This window comes from Tamandua tetradactyla, chromosome 4 (assembly GCF_023851605.1).
Source record: "Tamandua tetradactyla isolate mTamTet1 chromosome 4, mTamTet1.pri, whole genome shotgun sequence".
NCBI classification, from domain to species: domain Eukaryota; kingdom Metazoa; phylum Chordata; class Mammalia; order Pilosa; family Myrmecophagidae; genus Tamandua; species Tamandua tetradactyla.
This window is the reverse complement of record NC_135330.1, coordinates 108,358,906-108,378,387: the sequence shown is the minus strand read 5'-3', so window position 1 is coordinate 108,378,387 and position 19,482 is coordinate 108,358,906. Positions and strand designations below refer to the sequence as shown.

Sequence of the window (19,482 nt, the reverse complement as noted above, 5' to 3'; positions counted from 1 at the left end):
CCATATTTTCAATTATTTGAGTGTGATCCATTATCTTCTGTTGGCGTCTGCACATTTAGACAGATTTCCCTGGGTATTGGATCCAAAAGTTTGGAAGATTTTTCTGTGAAATCTCTGGGTTCTGTTTTTCTTATCCTGCCCAGTTGGTGGCGCTCGTGGCACACGTTTGTCTGCGGGTCCCACCAGTAAAAGGTGCTGTGGGACCTTAAACTTTGGAAAACTCTCGCCGTCCGGGAGGTTCGCTAGCCGAAGCGGCTTGAGCTGGCCCGGGGTCCGAACGCAGGGAGGGTTGCTGGCCGCCGCAGCCCGGGAAAGAGCCCGTCCGAATTTCCTAGTCGGCCCTGGGCGACAAGTGTGGCGGAAGGGCGCCAGCGGCAGCGGCCCGCCAGGGAGAGTGCACGTTCCCCGGGAGTCATGGGTTTGGAAGGGGCCTCCCCCACCCGTCACCGTTCTCCGCGGCCTGGGGATTTCCGATCCAATTCTCTCAGTTTGTCCGGGGGGCCGCACGTGGTGTGGGCGCCAGCCGCCTTGGTTTCAGGGGACCACCTCTCCAATTTTCCCAGCCGGCCTGGGAAGGGGGGAGGGAGTGACTCCGGCCGCTTGCCGCCCCACCCGGTGAGGCCCACGCGCCTCGGTGATCTCCCCCGAGCTGCTTCTCTCAGCCAGCCAGCCGTTCCAGGATGGGGTACGCTGTCTTTTTTATCTCTGTTGTGGCTTTGGGCGCTTTCTGTATCGTTTCTACTCCCCTAGTAGCTGTCCTGGAGAAGAAACTAAAATCCGCGCGTCTTACTAAGCCGCCATCTTCCAGGAAGTCCTCATCTGTATTTTTTTTACTCATCTGTCCATACCCTGGATAAAAGGAGCATCAGACACAAGGTTTTCACAATCACACAGTCACATTGTAAAAGCTATAGAGTTATACAGTCTTCTTCAAGAATCAAGGCTAGTGGAACACTCAATAGTACCAGGTACTTCCCTCTATCCACTCCAATACACCATAAACTAAAAAGGGATATCTATAGACTGCATAAGAATAACCTCCAGGATAACCTCTCAACTCCGTTTGACATCTCTAAGCCATTGTAACTTTATTTTTTCTCATTTCTCTCTTCCCCCTTTTTGTCAAGAAGGTTTTCTCAATCCCATGAATCTAGGTCCTGTTCTACAATTGCCAGGGAGATTTACACCCCTGGGAGTCATGTCCCATGTAGGAAGGAGGGCAGTGAGTTCACCTGCTGAGTTGACTTAGAGAAAGAAGCCACATCTGAGCAACAAAAGAGGTTCTTTGAGGGGTGACTCTTAGGCCTAAGTTTAAGTATGCTTAGCCTATCCTTTGCAGGAATAAATTTCATACAGGTGAACCCCAAGATCAAGGGTCCAGCCTATTGAATTGGTTGTCCCCACTGCTTGCGAGAATATCAGGAATTCTCCAAATGGAGAAGTTGAATATTTCTTCCTTTCTCCCAGTTTCCCAAGGGGACTTTGCAAATACTTCTTTATTCACTGCTCAAATTACTCTGGATATATTGGGTCATCACACTAGCAAACCAACAAGATCTCATGTCCTACTCAAGATTCCGTGTCATGGCAGCAGGGGCCATGGCTGCTGTGGTGCTGAGCGCGTCTGCTCACGCTCTGCTCCCACCGAGCTGGTTCTTGGGAACTTGGCGGATTCAGATTAGAGACACACACCAACGAGCTTCATTGCTGTCCTTCTGGAAACTCATTCCCATGAGAGCAGAACCTCTTCGAAAGAAGAAAAGGGTAGATCCTAAAAAAGAACAAGCAGCAAATGACCGTTTGAGGAAGAGGATCCAGCCAAGAGCTAATTCCCATTGAAGATTGTGTTACCCCCTTAAAGTTCTTGGATAAAGTGAGGCAGTGGCCTCAGGGAGAGTTTGCTGCTGAGGAGGAGGAGAGGAGAGCTCTGCTTTTGAAGAAGTGGTCCCTCTACAAGCAGCAAGAGTAGAAGATGGAGAGGGACGCCATTCAGTCCATGTTGAAGGTCCAACAGGAAGCTCTACAGGAACTGCAGCGTGAGTCCCCAGAGTTCCACACAGAAGCCATCAAGCTTGTTCCATCCCAGCCTGTTCCCCTTTGAGAAGGAAAGGCCAAACACACACCGCCTATCCCTAATTACCAGGCCCTGAAGGCAGGTATAACGACATCACCAAGTTGTACACACAGTCAGAGTACAAGAAGTGGGACTGCAGGCAATGGGCCTCAGCACATGCTTCCCTAGAGAGTCAGGATGACCCAAGTTCAAGTCTGCTTTGCAGAGTAAGGCATACTGTTAATAAATATAAGCTTAATCAAAAGTATCTTTGTCTTCTGCTGGATTCACAGTTCACCAGGGGAGTGATGGGGGTGAGAGATGCTGCCTCCCTCTGCCAAGTACGGAGAAGATGACCAAGACTTTGCCTGCTGCCCTCCACTGGGGAACACATGGGCCAAAGGGAAAATTCCAGTTGTGTGATTAAAACAGCCCCAGCAAGATGCACAAAGTAACCCATAGGAGTGGAGGTGAGGGATGCCCGACCTGATGAAGATACTGTGTCCTTATGAGATTGAGCTGGGCAGAGGCCACTGACATCTATTTCTCAAATGCTGTTAGTCTGGTTATGGGGAAGTTGCTATATGGGGATGGAGTCATTTTTCCTACTGACTTGAATCATAACTTCAGAAAGGGTTTGGCTTCTTAACTACCTCACTACAGATCCCAGGGAAATGTTTCATTTAAACAGGAATTTAGATTGTCCTTTCCTAGTGTGTGGCTCATTTTTGTTTTAAAAACTCTTACCAGTTTTGGATAAAAACTCAAGTCCTTTTGGTCCTAAATGCAGCCACTTTTGACCAGTGCTTATCAAAACAGTAGGTTTCAGCCCATGAGGTCATATAATAAATTCAGGGGATCACGGCAACAACTGGTATGCTAGCAACTTGATGCAACTTTATCACATATGTAGCCTTGTGTAACCACCAGCACCACAAGACTCTGTGTTACTCCCTTCATAGCCATACACCTTCCCTCCTTCCCTACTGCTGGCAGCCATGAACCTGACCTCTGCTCTAAATTACATAAGTGAAATCATGCTACATGTACCCTTTAAGATTTCCTTTTCTACTCAGCATAATTTCCTTGAGTTATCTGCAAGTTATGTGTAGTTTATTTTGAATGCCATTGAATTAAAAAACTCAGTGCTTCACACACAGTACAAAAAAAAAAATCCCATGTACTTATGGTGTTCAGTTAAACTTACCATACAAGTTAAATTAGGTGATGCGCTACCCTCTGTGTCACATTTTAACTAAGGTGCATGCATTGTTTTTTTAGATAACGCTTTTGCATAGAGTGCAAAAATAACTTGTATATGTACTGGGAAAACAAAAAGGTTGTGTAACTTGTTTTATGTCAGTAGTTGCTTTGTTGTGGCCATCTGGAAGTGAACAAGCAATACCTGTGAGGTATGCCTGTATGTGTATATGTTTTATTTTTATTTAAAAAATATTTTTATTGATAAAACAGCATATAAATGTACAAACATTCTTAACATTTCAAACACGGTGTACAATAGTGGCTCACAATATCATCACATAGTTGTATATTCATCACCATGATCATTAAAAAAAAATCATTTAAAAAAAAGAAAAACTCATACATACCACACACCTTACCCTTCCCTCTCATTGACCCCTAGCATTTCAATCTACCCAATTTATTTTAACTTTTGTTCCCCCTATTATTTGTTTATTTTTTATCTGTATTTTTTACTCATCTGTCCATACCCTAGATAAAAGGAACATCAGATACAAGGTTATCGCAATCACACAGTCACACTGTAAAAGCTATATCATTATACAATCATCTTCAAGAAACAAGGCTACTGGAACACAGCTCTACAGTTTCAGGTACTTCCAATGCACCATAAACTAAACCAGGGATATCTATAGAATGCATAAGAACAACCCCCAGAATAACCCCTCGACTCTGTTTGAAATTGTAACTTTACTTTTTCTCATTTCTCTGTTCCTCCTTTTGGTCAAGAAGGTTTTCTCAATCCCTTGATGCTGGGTCCTGTCTCATTGCAGGATTTCTGTCCCACATTGCCGGGAAGATTTACACTCCTAGGAGTCATGTCCCACATAGAGAGGGAGGGCAGTGAGTTCACTTGCCATGTCGGCTTAGAGAGAGAAGCCACATCTGAGCAACAAAGGAGGTTCTCTGGGGGTGACTCTTAGGCCTAGTTTTAAGTAAGCTTAGCCTATCCTTGGCAGAAATATGTTTCATGGGGTGAAACCCAAGATCGAAGGCTCAGTCTATTGATTTGGTTGCCCCACTGCTTGCGAGAATATCAGAAATTCTCCAGATGGGAAAGTTGAATATTTCCTCCTTCCTCCCCTTATCCCAAGGGGACTTTGAAAATACTTCTTCATTCACTGTCAAAATCACTCTGGGATTTATCAGGGCATTACACTAACCTGGACAAACCAACACAATCTCATGTCCTATTCAAGGTTCCATGTACTTATGTTGTTCAACTAAACTGACCATACAAGTGAAATTAGGAAATTCACTAACCAAAATATAAATTTTGCACCAGATAAACATCTCTTCCTTTAGTCTCACACAGAAGTTGAAATTTTAAAATATGGACGATATCATCCTCTACCCAGTCCTCTTATATACGTTAGTCCTATTCAGAACAGCTTTATTCATCTCTCTACTCCATGGCTGATCAACTTTTCAACTATAACAGTTCCTGTATGGGTTACTGCTAACTTTCATAGCTTCAGAACTCTAACTCTGAATCTCAGGTGTCACATAAATACCCAAAGTTTCTGAGGAAGACCATGTTACATACGAACAACTCAGTATCTCAGAGTTTAGAATTAACAGTTACACCTCCTGATGTATGTCTATATGTTTAAAAAACATACTAAAAAATAAAATGAATATATAAACATTTATGTAGAATAGATATAAGTAAAGTATCTGTAATGAACTTCTATTGTATCCTATGCCCAAGTTACATCTTCAAACTTAAAAGTCTGGCCCGCTGTGAAAGGGAGCTTTTATTGGTGATTGACTTGCACTTTTTCACACATGCTCCTATATCTGCAATACTTGCACACACAGACAAGACAGGATTCTGCTCCACAGCAGAAGCCAGACTGGCAGGTTCCAGGTAGGAAAGAGACAGCATCTGCCCTGAAGGAACAGACATACTGCGTTTTAGTTTGTTAAAGCTGCCAGAATGCACTATACCAGAAATGGAACGGCTTTTAGAAAGGGAATTTATTAAGTTGCAAGTTTATAGTTCTAAGGCCATGAAAATGTCCAAATTAAGGCACCAACAAGAGGCTACCTTCACTCAAGAAAGGCTGATACAGCCTGGAACACCTCTGTCAGTTGGGAAGACACATGGTTGGCATCTGGAGTCTCTGGCTTCTAGACACCTCTCTTAGCTGGAAAGACACATGGCGACATCTGCTAGCTTTCTCTCTTCATTTCATAAGGCTTCCCTGGGGGCGTTTTCCTTCTGCAACTCCAAAACTCTCTGGCTGTGTGGGATCTGTTGCCATTGAAGCTTTTTCCAAAATGGTTCCCTCCTAAAGGGCTCCAGTAAGCAACCCCACCTTGAATGGGTGGAGACACATTTCCATGGAAACCATCTAATCAAAAGTTACCACCCACAAATGGGTGGGTCACATCTCCATGGAAACAATAAAAAAGACCCCACCCAGCATTATTGAATGAGGATTATTCAGTCCTTTTCTTGGGTACACAACAGTTTCAAATGGGCACATGCCAACCCAGAGATCAAGTCCCTGTCACCCTCTGGCTATCCCCATGGATGACTTCTGATTGAGAGTCCCCACTATCACTCTTGCTCCCTCCCTCACAAGTTTCCTCTACCCACCAACATCCTCTTCGACTGTTGGGCCCTAAAACAGAGCAACTCACCTCTTTCATTATTTTATAAAACATATTTAACAATGACCTTTTTTAAAATCTAGAAATGAAAATCATAAATAATAAAACCTACCTACACACAATGTGGAAATAAAATCAATATGATGATGCAACTGTAATATAAGGGGTATATAAGAGAAAAGTAATTCATTATCAAATAATGCACATTTCCATCCATAGGTGTTTTGGGGCTCAATTGCATTAATAAAGTTGCCAAATTCTTGCATCTACATATAGAATCTTGGGGTACAGCTCAGGGTGGAGCATCTGACTGCCAATTGCAGAATCAGTGTAGTGGCACCGGCACCTAACATGGGGTATTGGCACAGTGGATTTGCAACTTATATGTCACTGGCTACACTTGTGGTTTTCTGAAATGGTGAACAGTCCATAGTAAAGCTCCAAACAAAGCAAAGTGCCATCATCCCTCAATTCACATGGCGATTGGGATTCTGAAAAACATGATGTATGTGAAAACCATGTGTTTTGGTTTCCTAAAGCTGCTGGAATGCAATATACTAGAAATGGATTGGCTTTTATAAAGAGAATTTAATAAGTTACAAGTTGCAATTCTAAGGCCATGAAAATGTCCAAATTAAGGCACCAATAAGAGGATTCCTTCTTGGAGGAAAGAAAAACCTCTGTCATCTGGGAAGGCACGTAATTGGCATCTGCTGGTCTTTGCTCCTGGTTCATGCTTTCAGTTTCTGATTTCAGTAGCTTTCTCTATCTAAACATCTGTGTGTCTTGCCTGCTATGCCAGAGACCCAGGTTCGATTCCTGGTGATTGCTCATGCCAAAAAAAAAAAAGAATAAACATCTGTGGGTTCTTTTTTAGCTTCTCTGGGACAAAATCTAGATTTCATTTCTTAGCTTAGCATATTCTGGGGCGTTTCTGTCTATATCTCCAACACGTCTGTGTCCTCTCCAAAATGTCCCTCTCTTAAAGGACTTCAGTAAACAGATTAAGACCCACCTTGAATGGTGGGGTCACATCTCCACAGAAACAACCTAATCAAAAGGTCCCACCCAACAAAAGGTCTGACCCCACAAGATAGGATTAGAACATGGCTTTTCTGGGGTGCATAACAGTTTCAAACTAACACATCATGCAAAAAGTATTTTGTGTTTATATATATATATATATATATAAACACATAATTTCATATATAATGAAATTAAATTCTAGGATCGGATAATTTTTAAATAGTGGGCTTTTTTTTTAACTACATAAATATTTGAGACAATCAAAACTTGGATGGTGTCTTAACTTTGATATTTGGCTGCTAGGTATTAACAGTGGGTTGGCTTAGACAAGAAGAAGGTATTGGCTCATAGTTGGTTTTAGAGGCCAGAAGTTCCAAATTGAGGCCTCAGCAAGGCCACACTTCCTCCAGGATTGGTGATAATTGGAGCTGGCGGTCCTCCATCACAGGGAGATGTCTTCAATGTCCTCCTGTGTGGTTTTCTCTGATTCACTGTGTCTGAATTTCTTCTGCTTATGAAGACTCCTTAATCCATAATAATACAGATGAAGGCCTACCCTGATTCAATTGGGTCACACCTCACTAGGATCTTAGAAGATCCTGTTCACAAAAGAGCCAACACCTTAAGTGATACATCTTCAGGGGTTGTATTTCTAAGTGGGCGTCCCTCCTCAAAGATGCAGGTTGAGACTAAGGACTGGACATGCCAGAATACGTAATTGAGTCTTCTGCTGGGTAGGACACAGGACAATTCTTTCTTGTGCAGAATTATCCTGGGCACTACAAGATGGCTGGTGTGTCTGGTCCCCACCCACTCGATGCCAGCAGTGTGCCACCACTGAGAACCGAGCCTAGGGAGACGCTAACCATGGGCATAGGTGTCCATAAACAGGCGGCAGCCACCCAAAATTCAGATATGCTGTTTATGAAGAATTCACCCCAGGGCTATGAATGAGAGCCGTGAGCAGAGCTAAATTTCCCAGAGAAATTAACATGATTGGAATGTTGATTTTTCACCCCTAACGCCCCAAAAGATAACTTTTATAGGCACCAACCAGTCCTATCCCTAATGTCATGAATCTGGGAGCTGCCAATGGGTAGGGAAGGGGTGTGTGTGTGTGTGTGTGTGTGTGTGTGTGTGTGTGTGATGGGGGAAGGGTTCCCAGAGCTGCTGGCTGTGCCCTGCTCCCCACTTTCTCTCTCATGGATCCTTACCATGGCCCATGGCAGAGAAGTTCTGATTTAGAGGTTTACACAAGAGATTGAATTTCTCAAAGTATGTTACTATTTGTCCAATAAAGGGAAAAAAACATGAAAAATTAACTTATCGTACTTGCCTATATGTGCATAGACTATCTCTGGTAAAACCTTCAAGAAGTTAATGATGTCGTTTGTTTCCCAGGCAAAGGCTTGCATGGCTGGGGGACAGAGGCAAGAAGTAAAACTTTCTTCTCCCATATACCCCTTTTGAATTTTGCATGTATTGTCTAAAAAGACAAGTAAAACCTGAATTTTCAGAGGCAGTCCTTGGACATAAATTACTAACCTGAGTATTGCAAGTTGCGATTAGAGGAAGATATAGTTACGGCAAAGCAAACAGAAAGGTGGGGGGGGGTCATTGTAGAGCTGGAAAATAGAAATTTTTCAGTGTTTCTCTAGCACTTTCAGGGGAACAAAGCTCCAATTCTAGCCCTTTTCTCCGGATATATCTGTAAAGAAGAGAAAAGCATAAAAAAAATAAAAAAAGAAGAGAAAAGCACTCACCAGTCTCTGTTCCATGATAAACAATCCCTTAAAACCAACAACATTCCATTGTTCCCCAACAACCGGTTTGGAAATTGTTTCCATAATTTCCTTATTATGTAGCAGTAAGCATTCCCCACCCCCTCCCCACGGTCTCCCATCTTAGTTTCCCAGGACTGCTATACCAAAGTGTCATAAATTGGGTGCCTTAAAATAGCAGAAACTCATTGTCTCACAGTTCTGAAAGCTAGAAAGTTGGAAATCAAGGCGTCTGCAGAGCCTTGATCCCTCTGAAATCTGGAGGGAAGAACCTGTCCATGCCTCTTTCCTAGTTTTTGGGGGCCCCGAGTTTTCCTTGGCTTGTGAATGCATCATCTGCCTCCATCTTTACGTGGCTGTCTTCTGTTTCTCTGTCAAATGTCCTTTTAAGGACTCCAGTCATATTAGATTGAGAACCTGCCCTACTCTAATGTGACTTCATTTTTTAAATGCAATTTTATTAAGATATATCATATATTCACATATCATATAATCATCTGAATTGGACAATCAGTGGTTCACAGACTCATATAGCTGTGCATTCATCATCACAATAGATTATTATTTTTTTTTACTTTAAAATAAAGTATTTTATTGACAACCTTACTCAGAGGCATATTAACACTCAAACTATGAATAATTTTGAGAAATTCACAGAGATTCATACAAATATTCATCCCTCTATCCATCTGACCATCTGTCCGTCCATCCATCCATCCATTGACCCATCCATCCATCCATCTATCCATTCCTACTGAGCTCCTACTAAGTGCCAGACCTGTTTTGGACTAGGGATACTGTGATCCACAATACAGACAGACACGCTGCTTTAAAAGTATTTACAGTCTAGGGACAAAATGTTCATCTTAAGGTGATTGCCTGGCAGAAAAAACCTTGGAAAGGATCTTTATGTCTTGCAATAGAGGAATGAATAAATATATGATAATACAGTGGACTATCACACAGCCATTAAGAAGTTTTTAAAATGATGTGGAGGATTGCTTCCAATATAAAACCAAATGAAATAAGAGCAATGCACAAAAATATGTATAAAGTACCATCCACATTTTGTGATTAGAATTACAAAGTATAGATATATGTTGTGTTAATACTAAGAAGGACATATACCAACAATGGCTGTGTATGTATGCTGGGATCATAGATGATCACTAAAATTTTTTCATGTTTTACCTAGGGCAATATATAAGATTCCACAAGGGTTCCAGGCACTAGAGTAACTTTCCAGAAACTTACAAGTCCTGAAAACTAGCCCAGCCTCTCCAGAACATCAGATAATTCCATCTCCCTACCCCATATTAGTGACAGACCCTTCCAATATCAAAATTTAGGATGGCCATAGCCCAAACACCCCTAAAGAGAGTGTTGGAAAGATCAAAGATGATGGTGGAGTTATACAGAGAAGATAGGATTTAACAAATGAATATGAATGCTGAATCATTAAATTGATATCTCTTTTAGTCTCCAGTATTTTAGAGCAGCTAGAAGGAAAAATTAAAATTGTGGAATTGTAACCCATGTCAAACTCTGAAATGTGTTCTACAACTAATTGTGGTGCTGTGCTTTGAATGTATAACTTTTTTGTATATATGTTATTTTTCACAAAAAAAAGAAGGAAAAAAAGTCGATTGTGATGATAAAAAAATATTTAAGCCCTCTAGGTCTCCTATATTCTGGAGCAGCTAGATGGAAGAATTTGAGAGGATGGTATGGTATAGCCCATGACAAACTCTGGGATCTGTCCTGTAACTGGGTTTTTTTTGGTTTTTTGTTTTGTTTAATTTTTATTAATAAAACCAATCAACATACAATATAAACATTCTTTTTTTCATCACATAGCTATATATTCATTATCATGATCATTTCTTAGAACATTTGCATCAATTAAAAAAAGAAATAAAAAGAAAACAGAAAAAATTTTCATACATAACATACCCCTTACCCCTCCCTTTCATTGATCCCTAGCATTTCAATCTACCAAATTTATTTTAACATTTGTTCCCCCCATTATTTATCTTTATTCCATATGTTCTGCTCATCTGTTAACAAGGTAGATAAAAGGACCATCAGACACAAGGTTTACACAATCACACAGTCACACTGTGAAAGCTATATCATTATATAATCATCATCTAGAAACATGGCTACTGGAACACAGCTCTACATTTTCAGGCAGTTTCCTCCAGCCTCTCTGTTATGCCTTGACTAAAAAGATCACAGTAGATTTTTGAACATTTTCATTACTCCAAAAAAAGTAAAAATAAGCGTAAAAAAGAATACCCAAAAATCCCACTCTTCTGCCACCCCTGTTATTTATTTATTTTTCTGTCTTTATTTTCTTACTCATCTGACTATACTCTGGATACAGGGAGTGTCAGTCACAAGGTTTTCATAATCACATAGGTACACTGTAAAAGCTATATATTGTTATGCAATCATCTTCAAGAATCAAGGCTACTGGATAATAGTTCAATAGTTTCAGGTATTTCCCTCTAACCACTAGAATACATCAAAAACTGAAAAGGAATATCCATATACTGTATAAGAATAACCTCCAGAATGACTTCTTAACTCTATTTGAAATATCTCAGCCACTGAAATGTTGTTTCATTTCCTTTCCCCCTTTTGGTCAAGAAGGCTTTCTCAATTTCATGATGCCAGAGCCAGGCTCATCCCCAGGAGTCCTGTCCCACATTGCCAGGGAGATTTACACCCCTGGGAATCATGACATAGACTTTTTAAATATATATATATTTATTGACAAATCTTCACACACATACAGTCCATACATGGTGTACAACCAATGACTCACAATATCATCACATAACTATGTATTCATCACCATGATCATTTTTTCGAACATTTGCGTCACTCAAGTAAAAAAAAAAAAAAAAGAAAAAACTCATGCATCCCATGCCCTTACCCCTCCCTCTCATTGGCCACTAGTATCTCAATAGACCCAATTTATTTTACCCTTTATTCCCCCTTATAATTTATTTTTTTATCCATATTTCATCTGTCCATACCCTGGATAAAAGGACCACCATAAGCTAAAAAGGGATATCTAGATAATGCATAAGAATAACCCCCAGGATAACCTCTCAACCCTGTTTAAAATCTCTCAGCCACTGAGACTTTATTTTGTCTTAATGTGGCTTCATTTTAACCTGCTTGATCCCATTCCTCAAAGACCCTATTTTCAAATAGGGTCACCTTCTAAGGTCCTGGGGATTAGCACTTCAACATACCTTTGGGGGTACACAGTTCAATCCATAAGACCTCCCCCCCACCCCCTTCTCCGGGGTGTGGTTCCAGATCTGGGGACGCCAATATTAGCCTCCTGGCCTGTAAATCAGCTTTGTGTGTTTGCGAGTGCAGCAAGCATGCCTTGACGCTGCAGGCCTACTAATGTGGGTGAAAGAACTGGAAAAGCCTATTGCTAAACTTACTCTGAACCAGGAGTTCCTGTCACAGGATGAACAGGGTTAAAAAACGAAAGAAAAGGCAGCTGGATTTGGGCATAGCTCAGGGGGTCTGGGTTGCTAAGCAATGGGAGTTGGTGCTGGACCTCGCACTGTCCCCAGCTGAATGGCCACGGGCATCTCTGTGGTACATCCCGGGCCTGAGGACGGCCTGGGGAGCCCTGGGTCCGAGGGAGGGGCTGAGGAATCTAACCCCGCCCCAGCCACCTGGGAAAAGGAAGCAGAAAAAAGGAGAAACTGCGACACTTCCTTTGGGGACGTTTCTGACCGGCAGAAAGCAGCTCTATGGCAGAAAAGAACCAGAGAGGAGGAACTTTTGGTCACGGTCCCCAAACACTGAGGTAATTTTAATTTTTGTTCTTCTGGGATGAGGGATGAACAGAGGCTTTTATTTTCCTTAAGAGCTAGCTGAAAACTACTCTCGGAGTTGAGCTGTCCCTTCACCTGCCCCACCCAGGTGTTCTCAGCTGGGAACCTTAGTCCCCACCCTGGCTTAGTTGGGAACAGATCTTACACCTTAAAAGTTGGGATTCTTTAGAAACTTGCACAGTGGGTAATTTACCTGGGCAAGACAATGGAAGAACCCACAGCTCCGATTCATAAATTTGCCCCCAGTCAACAGTGTTTATAAATAGACACCGTTTACAGGGATACGGGAGCTCTGAAGGCACAGCTGGCCTGTCACAGAGCCGGACTCTCTGAACTGAACCCAAGAGATCTACCATTCTGAGGCCAGGTTTATGGAAGTAAAAGAGAGGTTCAAAGCCACAGACTGGGAGAAACAAAGACATTTTTCTGTTATCTCTCCGGAATTAGCCATGTCTAGCTGGCACTTAACAACCAAGGGCTATGAGCCCATGTTCCATGTATTCTCTGAAGCAGAATCCCATACACCCTCACTTCCTGGCCCTCTCCCCACCTGGGCCTGAGTTTGACACCTGGCATTGTAAAACCTCTCCCTCTTCTTGGAGTAGCAGCAGCACTTCCACGTGGACTCCTCCAGAAGAGAAGGGCTGATATGTGCACCTGTCCTGTCTCCCCTAGGAGTCGGCCAGGGCTGCCATGGGCTCTGTGAATTCCAGGGCAGAAGCCCGGGTGGTGATCATGGGCCTCGACTCGGCAGGCAAGACCACCCTCCTGTACAGACTGAAGGGCTACGAGCTGGTGGAGACCCTGCCCACTGTTGGTTTCAATGTGGAGCCTCTTGAAGCCCCCGGGCATGTGTCTCTGACTTTCTGGGATGTGGGGGGGCAGACCCAGCTCAGGGCCAGCTGGAAGGACTATCTGGAAGACACGGACATTCTCGTATATGTGCTGGACAGCACCGATGAAGCCCGCCTGCCCGAGGCGTTGGTGGAGCTAGGGGAAATCCTGAACCACCCCAGCATGGCTGATGTCCCTTTCTTGGTGCTGGCCAACAAGCAGGAGGTGCCTGGCGCCCTTCCTCTGGTGGAAATCAGGGACAGGCTTGGCCTGGGGAGATTCCAAGACCGCTGCTGGGAGCTCCGGGCCTGCAGCGCCCTCACCGGCCAGGGGCTGCCCGAGGCCCTGCAAGGTGTGAGGGGTCTCCTCAAATCCCGGAGCCGCTAGTGTCTCTTGGCAGGGGGGACCAGCAGGGCAGGGAATGGGGAGAGCAAGAAGTCTTGACTGGGGTGGAGCAGCTTGTTTTTGCTCCTTTGGGACTGGAAGAACCAGTTAATCCTTGGAATACTTACACTCCAACAAGATATCCTTCTGTCCTTGGAATTATTATTCTGTCCTAAGGATATTATCTTCTCTGCCCTTATGGTGTTTAGGTTGAAAGTAAACTGTTCTTTGACTAATGATATTTAAAGAATCAGCATACCTCATTTAGTAATTCATTACTAAGTACAACCCGAACAATTGTAATTATAGAGCAGCCAGTGGCTCTATAATAATTGATGTAAATTCACAGAGGAAAGAGGTTTCAAGACTGAGTCTGAGTATCATTTGGATATGGTCACGATGGTTGTGATTTTTCCTAATGGCCACTGGGTTTGTGTCTTCATCACTCCATGGGAAAGTACCCAGGGGCAGAAGAAACGAACTATGGCCTTTACTTCTGCAGAATCTCAGAAGTAGAGAGCTCCACCAAGGGCTCAGCTGGAAGTTAAGGCCCTTCTCTGGTCCTAATGAGCCAGTTTACCCTTCCCTCATCCTGTGTTGGTCTTTTCTAAAAATCTCTACGATTCCTTTTTCTTTTTTCCTTCTGGGAGCACATGTCTTTCCTAAATGACTTGATCACCCCATTATTTCATACATTTTTTCATTCACTTCATCAAAAAAAAGTTATGGAGCACTTAATATGTGGCACAAGGCACTGAGTTTTAGATATGAAGGGGCCCTCTGGATGGATGGTGGGGATTCTGAAATGTGTGCGACAGCCAGGCCTTCTCTCATCATTATCAATAGTACAACAGAAAGCTGAGCATAACATCTTGGTGATCTTAACCTACATTCCACGGAACTCCTGAAATTCTTTGCAAAATGTTAGCCTTTGGGGCATTTTTTCCCCTAATAACTACTATCAGATATTAAAAGCATCTATGACCCCACCCCAAAAGTTAAGAATCGCTAATCTGGCCTCACTCTTCCCTCAACCCAAGAACACTTTCTACAATCTGAGTATTTTGGGTGCCTGTTCGGATGTTACACAGCTCTGAATGTTGGAATTCCTTCTTCTACTGGATTTCAGCCTCCTTTTGGCTCCTGATGGGGGTTCTGCCCTCTTTGTAGTAAAACACTGGAAATTGGCCCTCGATGTCCTTCCAACTGCTAAGATCCATCAGAACCTTCTACCCAAAGCCTTCCCTTTGACAATGGGCTTAGACGGGACTGGTTCTTTCCACTGCTTGTCAGTGTTTCAAAATCTCCCGGGTTAGACACCAAGAGTGCAGAGAATGAGCTTGGAGCTTTGGTGAGGGAGGCATAACTCCCAGAAAAATACAATGATACGGATGCCATTCGGCAACTAGTAGTAAAGCACTTACTGGGACGGGGTGAGGGCAAGCTCTGGGTTTATGTAGGCACTCTGTAACTCTCACAACTCTGTAAAGTAAGTAAAAAGTTCCCGTTTTACACCATTAGAAACTGAGGTTTCCAGAGGTTGTGATTTGCTCAAGGCACACAGCTATTAAATTTGAAAGATGTGATTTTTAAAACCAGGTATGTCTAGCCCTCATGCCTGAATTCTTTCCAGCCCATCATGCTTCTCGAAGATTTAAGCTAGGGTAGACCTTCAGTGAGAAGATGTGCCAGGTAGAGAATTCTAGTCAGAAGGAAGGGCTGCTTGGGAGCAGAAGGGAGAGAGGAAGATGAATAAGCAAGCTGGTGTGCCTGAAAGGGGAAGGGGCATGGAGAAGTGGGTGAGGGTAAAGTTATAATAAGAAATGAAACTGGAAAGTAAATTTAAGTTCAAGCTGGGGAAAGCTGTTTAGGTTTTCATAATCAGGGATTTGGATCAGGGAAGTGAAATCACTGGACTTTTCGTTTAAAAAGATAATGTTAGCGGCCGTATGTGAGTGGAATAAAGGAGGGAGAGGGTGGAGTGGATGAGACAGGGTGACCAGCTCGTCAGTCATTGCAACAGCAGAGGAGAGGAAGAGAGATGAGGAAATGGAGAGCCGTTTATAAGGGAAAACATTGAGAAAGAATTCAAAGCTGGCTCAAGATTTTGAGTGGCACAGGTGGTACAAGGGTGGGAAAAGGGATGGAGTTGCTGGCTTATGTTTCCTAAATGTTGGATGTGAGTTTGTTTGTGGCTTCTTACAGATTGTTCCATCATCTGCATGTCTTGATATGCTGAGTCCCCTGCTGGAGGCTCATTCCCTCATGTGATTTGTCACATTTTATTGTGAGCTCATCTGTAGTAGGAGTTGGGTTTTTCCATGTGACTCTCATGCGCTGTGTGAAAGCATTTCTACAGAGAATGGTTTGCACCTGTTTCTAGTAGGATCCTGAAAGTTTCAATTGTTTTAGACCAAATATTATGTCCATTTCTCTGCTTGGGGCTCAAGAATTCAGGCAGCATAAACCTAGATCCTGAATTTTCTATGTACCCATGTCCTGAGACAGACAGTTCATTTCCTCTTACTTCCCCTTTTACAGAAAGCTCTTTGATGCTGCAGTTTTTCTGCTGGGCTCAGATCAAAATTTTTCTCTCCCCCCAAGCCTAAAGCCACAGCTCCACTTCCCACACAGGTGACCCCACCCTGGCCCAGTCCCTAAAGACTAGAGTCTCAATTTGACTCCCCTGAAATCTCCGCGCACTCCAGGCTTTCAGCCTACATTTCCTGCTTTGGCTGTGGTTTCTCTCTTCATTTCTGCCACTTGAGGATTTTTCTTTCTTCTGTTCAAAGACAGCAGCACATTAAAAAAAAAATCATAGTTTACTCAACATTTCTATGACTTTGTCATGGAAAAAGGTCCATCTGCCGTGTTGCTAGAAATCCTGAATTTGTTTTTACATGTGGCCAGAATCCTTCCCCCGGTGCTGGCAGGACTATGATCTAATATGATTAGATCTGTGCTTAGGGAGATATCCTGCTGTGCTGGTTTGAGGCTATGCACCCCAGAAAAGCCATGTTTTAATCCTGATCCAATCTTGTGGGCCCAGACCTATTGTTTAGGGCAGAAATCTTTGATTGGATTGTTTCCATGGAGTTATAATCCACTCAATTGTGGGTGGAACTTTTGGTTAGATGGAGATGTGACTCTGCCCATTTAAGGTAGTCTTGATTGGTTTACTGGATCCCTTTAAAAACGGAAATATTTTTGAGAAACCTCAGATAGAATGCTTGGAGAACAGTTGCTTCAGAGCTGTTACAGAGAAAGAGACATTTGGAGATGTAGAAAGTAAATGCCCCTGGGGAAGCTGTTTGAAGCCAGGAGCCAAAGACCAGCAGATGCCAGCCACGTGCCTTCCCAGCTGACAGACGTGTTCTGGACCCATCAGCCTTTCTTGAGTCAAGTTCTCTCTCCCTGGATGCCTTAGTTTGGACGTTTTTATGGTTGTAGAACTGAAAAGTTGTAACTTAATAAATTCCCTTTTAAAAAGCCATTCCTATCTGGTATATTGCATTCCAGCAGTATTAGCAAACCAAAACACCTGGGTAGCAGTTTCGGCAGAGTGAGAGTCCTGAAAACAGGAAGACAGCTGTCGAGGAAGGCTGGTTTGGGGTGGGGGTAGGGTCTTGCAATCGATGCACACACCATCTGTACGAAGAGGCACTCTCTCACCGTGCCCACCCCTTCATTTCTCTTATTCTCTCCACAACCCTCTGCTTCAGCCTGGTCTCCCCCCCCGCCCCGCCCTTTTTTTTTTTTTAACTTTTGATCATTCCATTCTACATATATAATCAGTAATTCACAATATCATCACATAGTTGTATATTCATCATCATGATCATTTCTTTGAACATTTGCATCTATTCAGAAAAAAATAAAAAGAAAACAGAAAAAAAATCATACATACCATATACCTTGCCCCTCCTTTTCACTGATCACTAGCATTTCAAACTAAATTTATTTTAACATTTGTTCTCCCTATTATTTATTTTTATTCCATATGTTCTACTCGTCTGTTGACAAGGTAGATAAAAGGAGCATCAGACACAAGGTTTTCACAATCACACAGTCACATTGTGAAAGCTATATCATTATTCAATCATCCTCAAGAAGCATGGCTACTGGAACACAGCTCCACATTTTCAGGCAGTTCCCTCCAGCCTCTCCATTACATCTTGAATAACAAGGTGATATCTACTTAATGCGTAAGAATAACCTCCAGGAAAACCTCTTGACTCTGTTTGGAATCTCTCAGCCATTGACACTTTATTTTGTCTCATTTCACTCTTCCCCCTTTTGGTCAAGAAGTTTTCCTCAATCCCTTGATGCTGAGTCTCAGCTCATTCTAGGGGTTTTCTCAATCCCTTGATGCTGAGTCTCAGCTCACTCTAGGGTTTCTGTTCCACGTTCAGGCCTCCTGACAGTGAATGCAACATACTCATCCCAGCTCCAAGCGTCTGCACCTTGCTGCAATGGAGTGGAGGAGAGGGCCAGCTCCTAATCCTTGAAGGCACGTGTGCTCGGTCTTAACAAACCCCAGGTAGACTCCATCTATCATCCCCTTCAGATGGGATGTGGGAAGAACAGAAGCTAAATATGGTAATAACCCTAGGCATTACTCCCTGCCGGCCACTCTCCTCTATTTACCCAGCAGGCGAGTTCCGGGAGGGTTCATTACACAGTCGCGGGGTGGCAGGTGGAGCTGGCGCGTCTCAGAGCCCAGCTGTTCTTCCGCCAGCCTTCAACCTCATCTTTTTTTTTTTTTTTAATACATGGGCAGGCACCGGGAATTGAACCCGGGTCCTCAGGCATGGCAGGCGAGCATTCTTACCTGCTGAGCCACCGTGGCTCGCCCTCAACCTCATCTCTTGAAGAGCATGGGAATTCCGTGGGGGTCCCGCCCCAAAGGGCCTCCCTGGGATTTCCGACCCCCTCCGCTCTGGTGTCCTGCAGGCTCAAGCAGTAGTGACCTCTCAGCGGTTTCAGGGAAGCCACAGGCCACCCTGCGGTGGCTCAGGCTTCGGAGGCTTTCTTTCCACACCTCCTCGTCCGGTCCTGCCCGTGGCAGGACATCCCACATCCCTCCTCCCCAGGAGGCTTTGCTTCCACAGTCCCGCACCCCGCCCCTTCTCAGGACCCGAGGGCCGTGCGGGGCTGTGTTAGATGCTGCAGTGGTAAGTCCCTGGAGACCCGGAACCACACTTCCATCTTTTCCACTCTCATCGATGTTATTTGATACCGAGAGTTGCTCTTTAAACACCTGGGTGAGTAAATGAATAACTGATAAGAGCCAGGGAGCCAGATGTCACAGCGGAGTGTCCCCCACCCCCCTTAGTGTCTGGAATAAAATCCAGAAGTGAGGACACCTGGCGGCTGGTGGCTCAAAATCTAATGACAATACAAAACTAGATTTCAGGCATTCTGTTGAGTCAACATACAAACAGAGCATGTCACAGTCAGAACTACCATAAGCAGGAGTGGTGAATGGGGGGCGGGGGTGCTAAAAGGAAACTGGAGAACTCTAACCAGTGAAACAGGGACGATGAGATGGTTCAGTTCCGGCCTGGGGCCAGGAGACCTGGGTCAAGAAATGGGAAAGTCCCTGAGTGGGCAGAAATGCCAACTTTTGCCCTTTGGGCCCCAGCGACCTGGC

At 43.6% G+C, this 19,482-nt stretch overlaps 1 protein-coding gene and 1 pseudogene across 1 annotated transcript; both read left to right on the top strand.

Annotated features, from left to right (window-relative positions):
* Positions 1-400: 400 nt before the first annotated feature.
* LOC143681288 (large ribosomal subunit protein mL40 pseudogene) lies at positions 401-2,778 on the top strand (annotated as a pseudogene).
* Positions 2,779-11,889: 9,111 nt separating this feature from the next.
* Positions 11,890-17,550, top strand: ARL11 (ARF like GTPase 11). Its single transcript, XM_077158184.1, has 2 exons — positions 11,890-12,583; positions 13,287-17,550. Exons 1-2 carry the CDS (start codon positions 12,236-12,238, stop codon positions 13,830-13,832), a joined length of 894 nt encoding a protein of 297 aa, XP_077014299.1. The 5' UTR covers positions 11,890-12,235; the 3' UTR covers positions 13,833-17,550.
* The last annotated feature ends 1,932 nt before the right edge of the window (positions 17,551-19,482 follow it).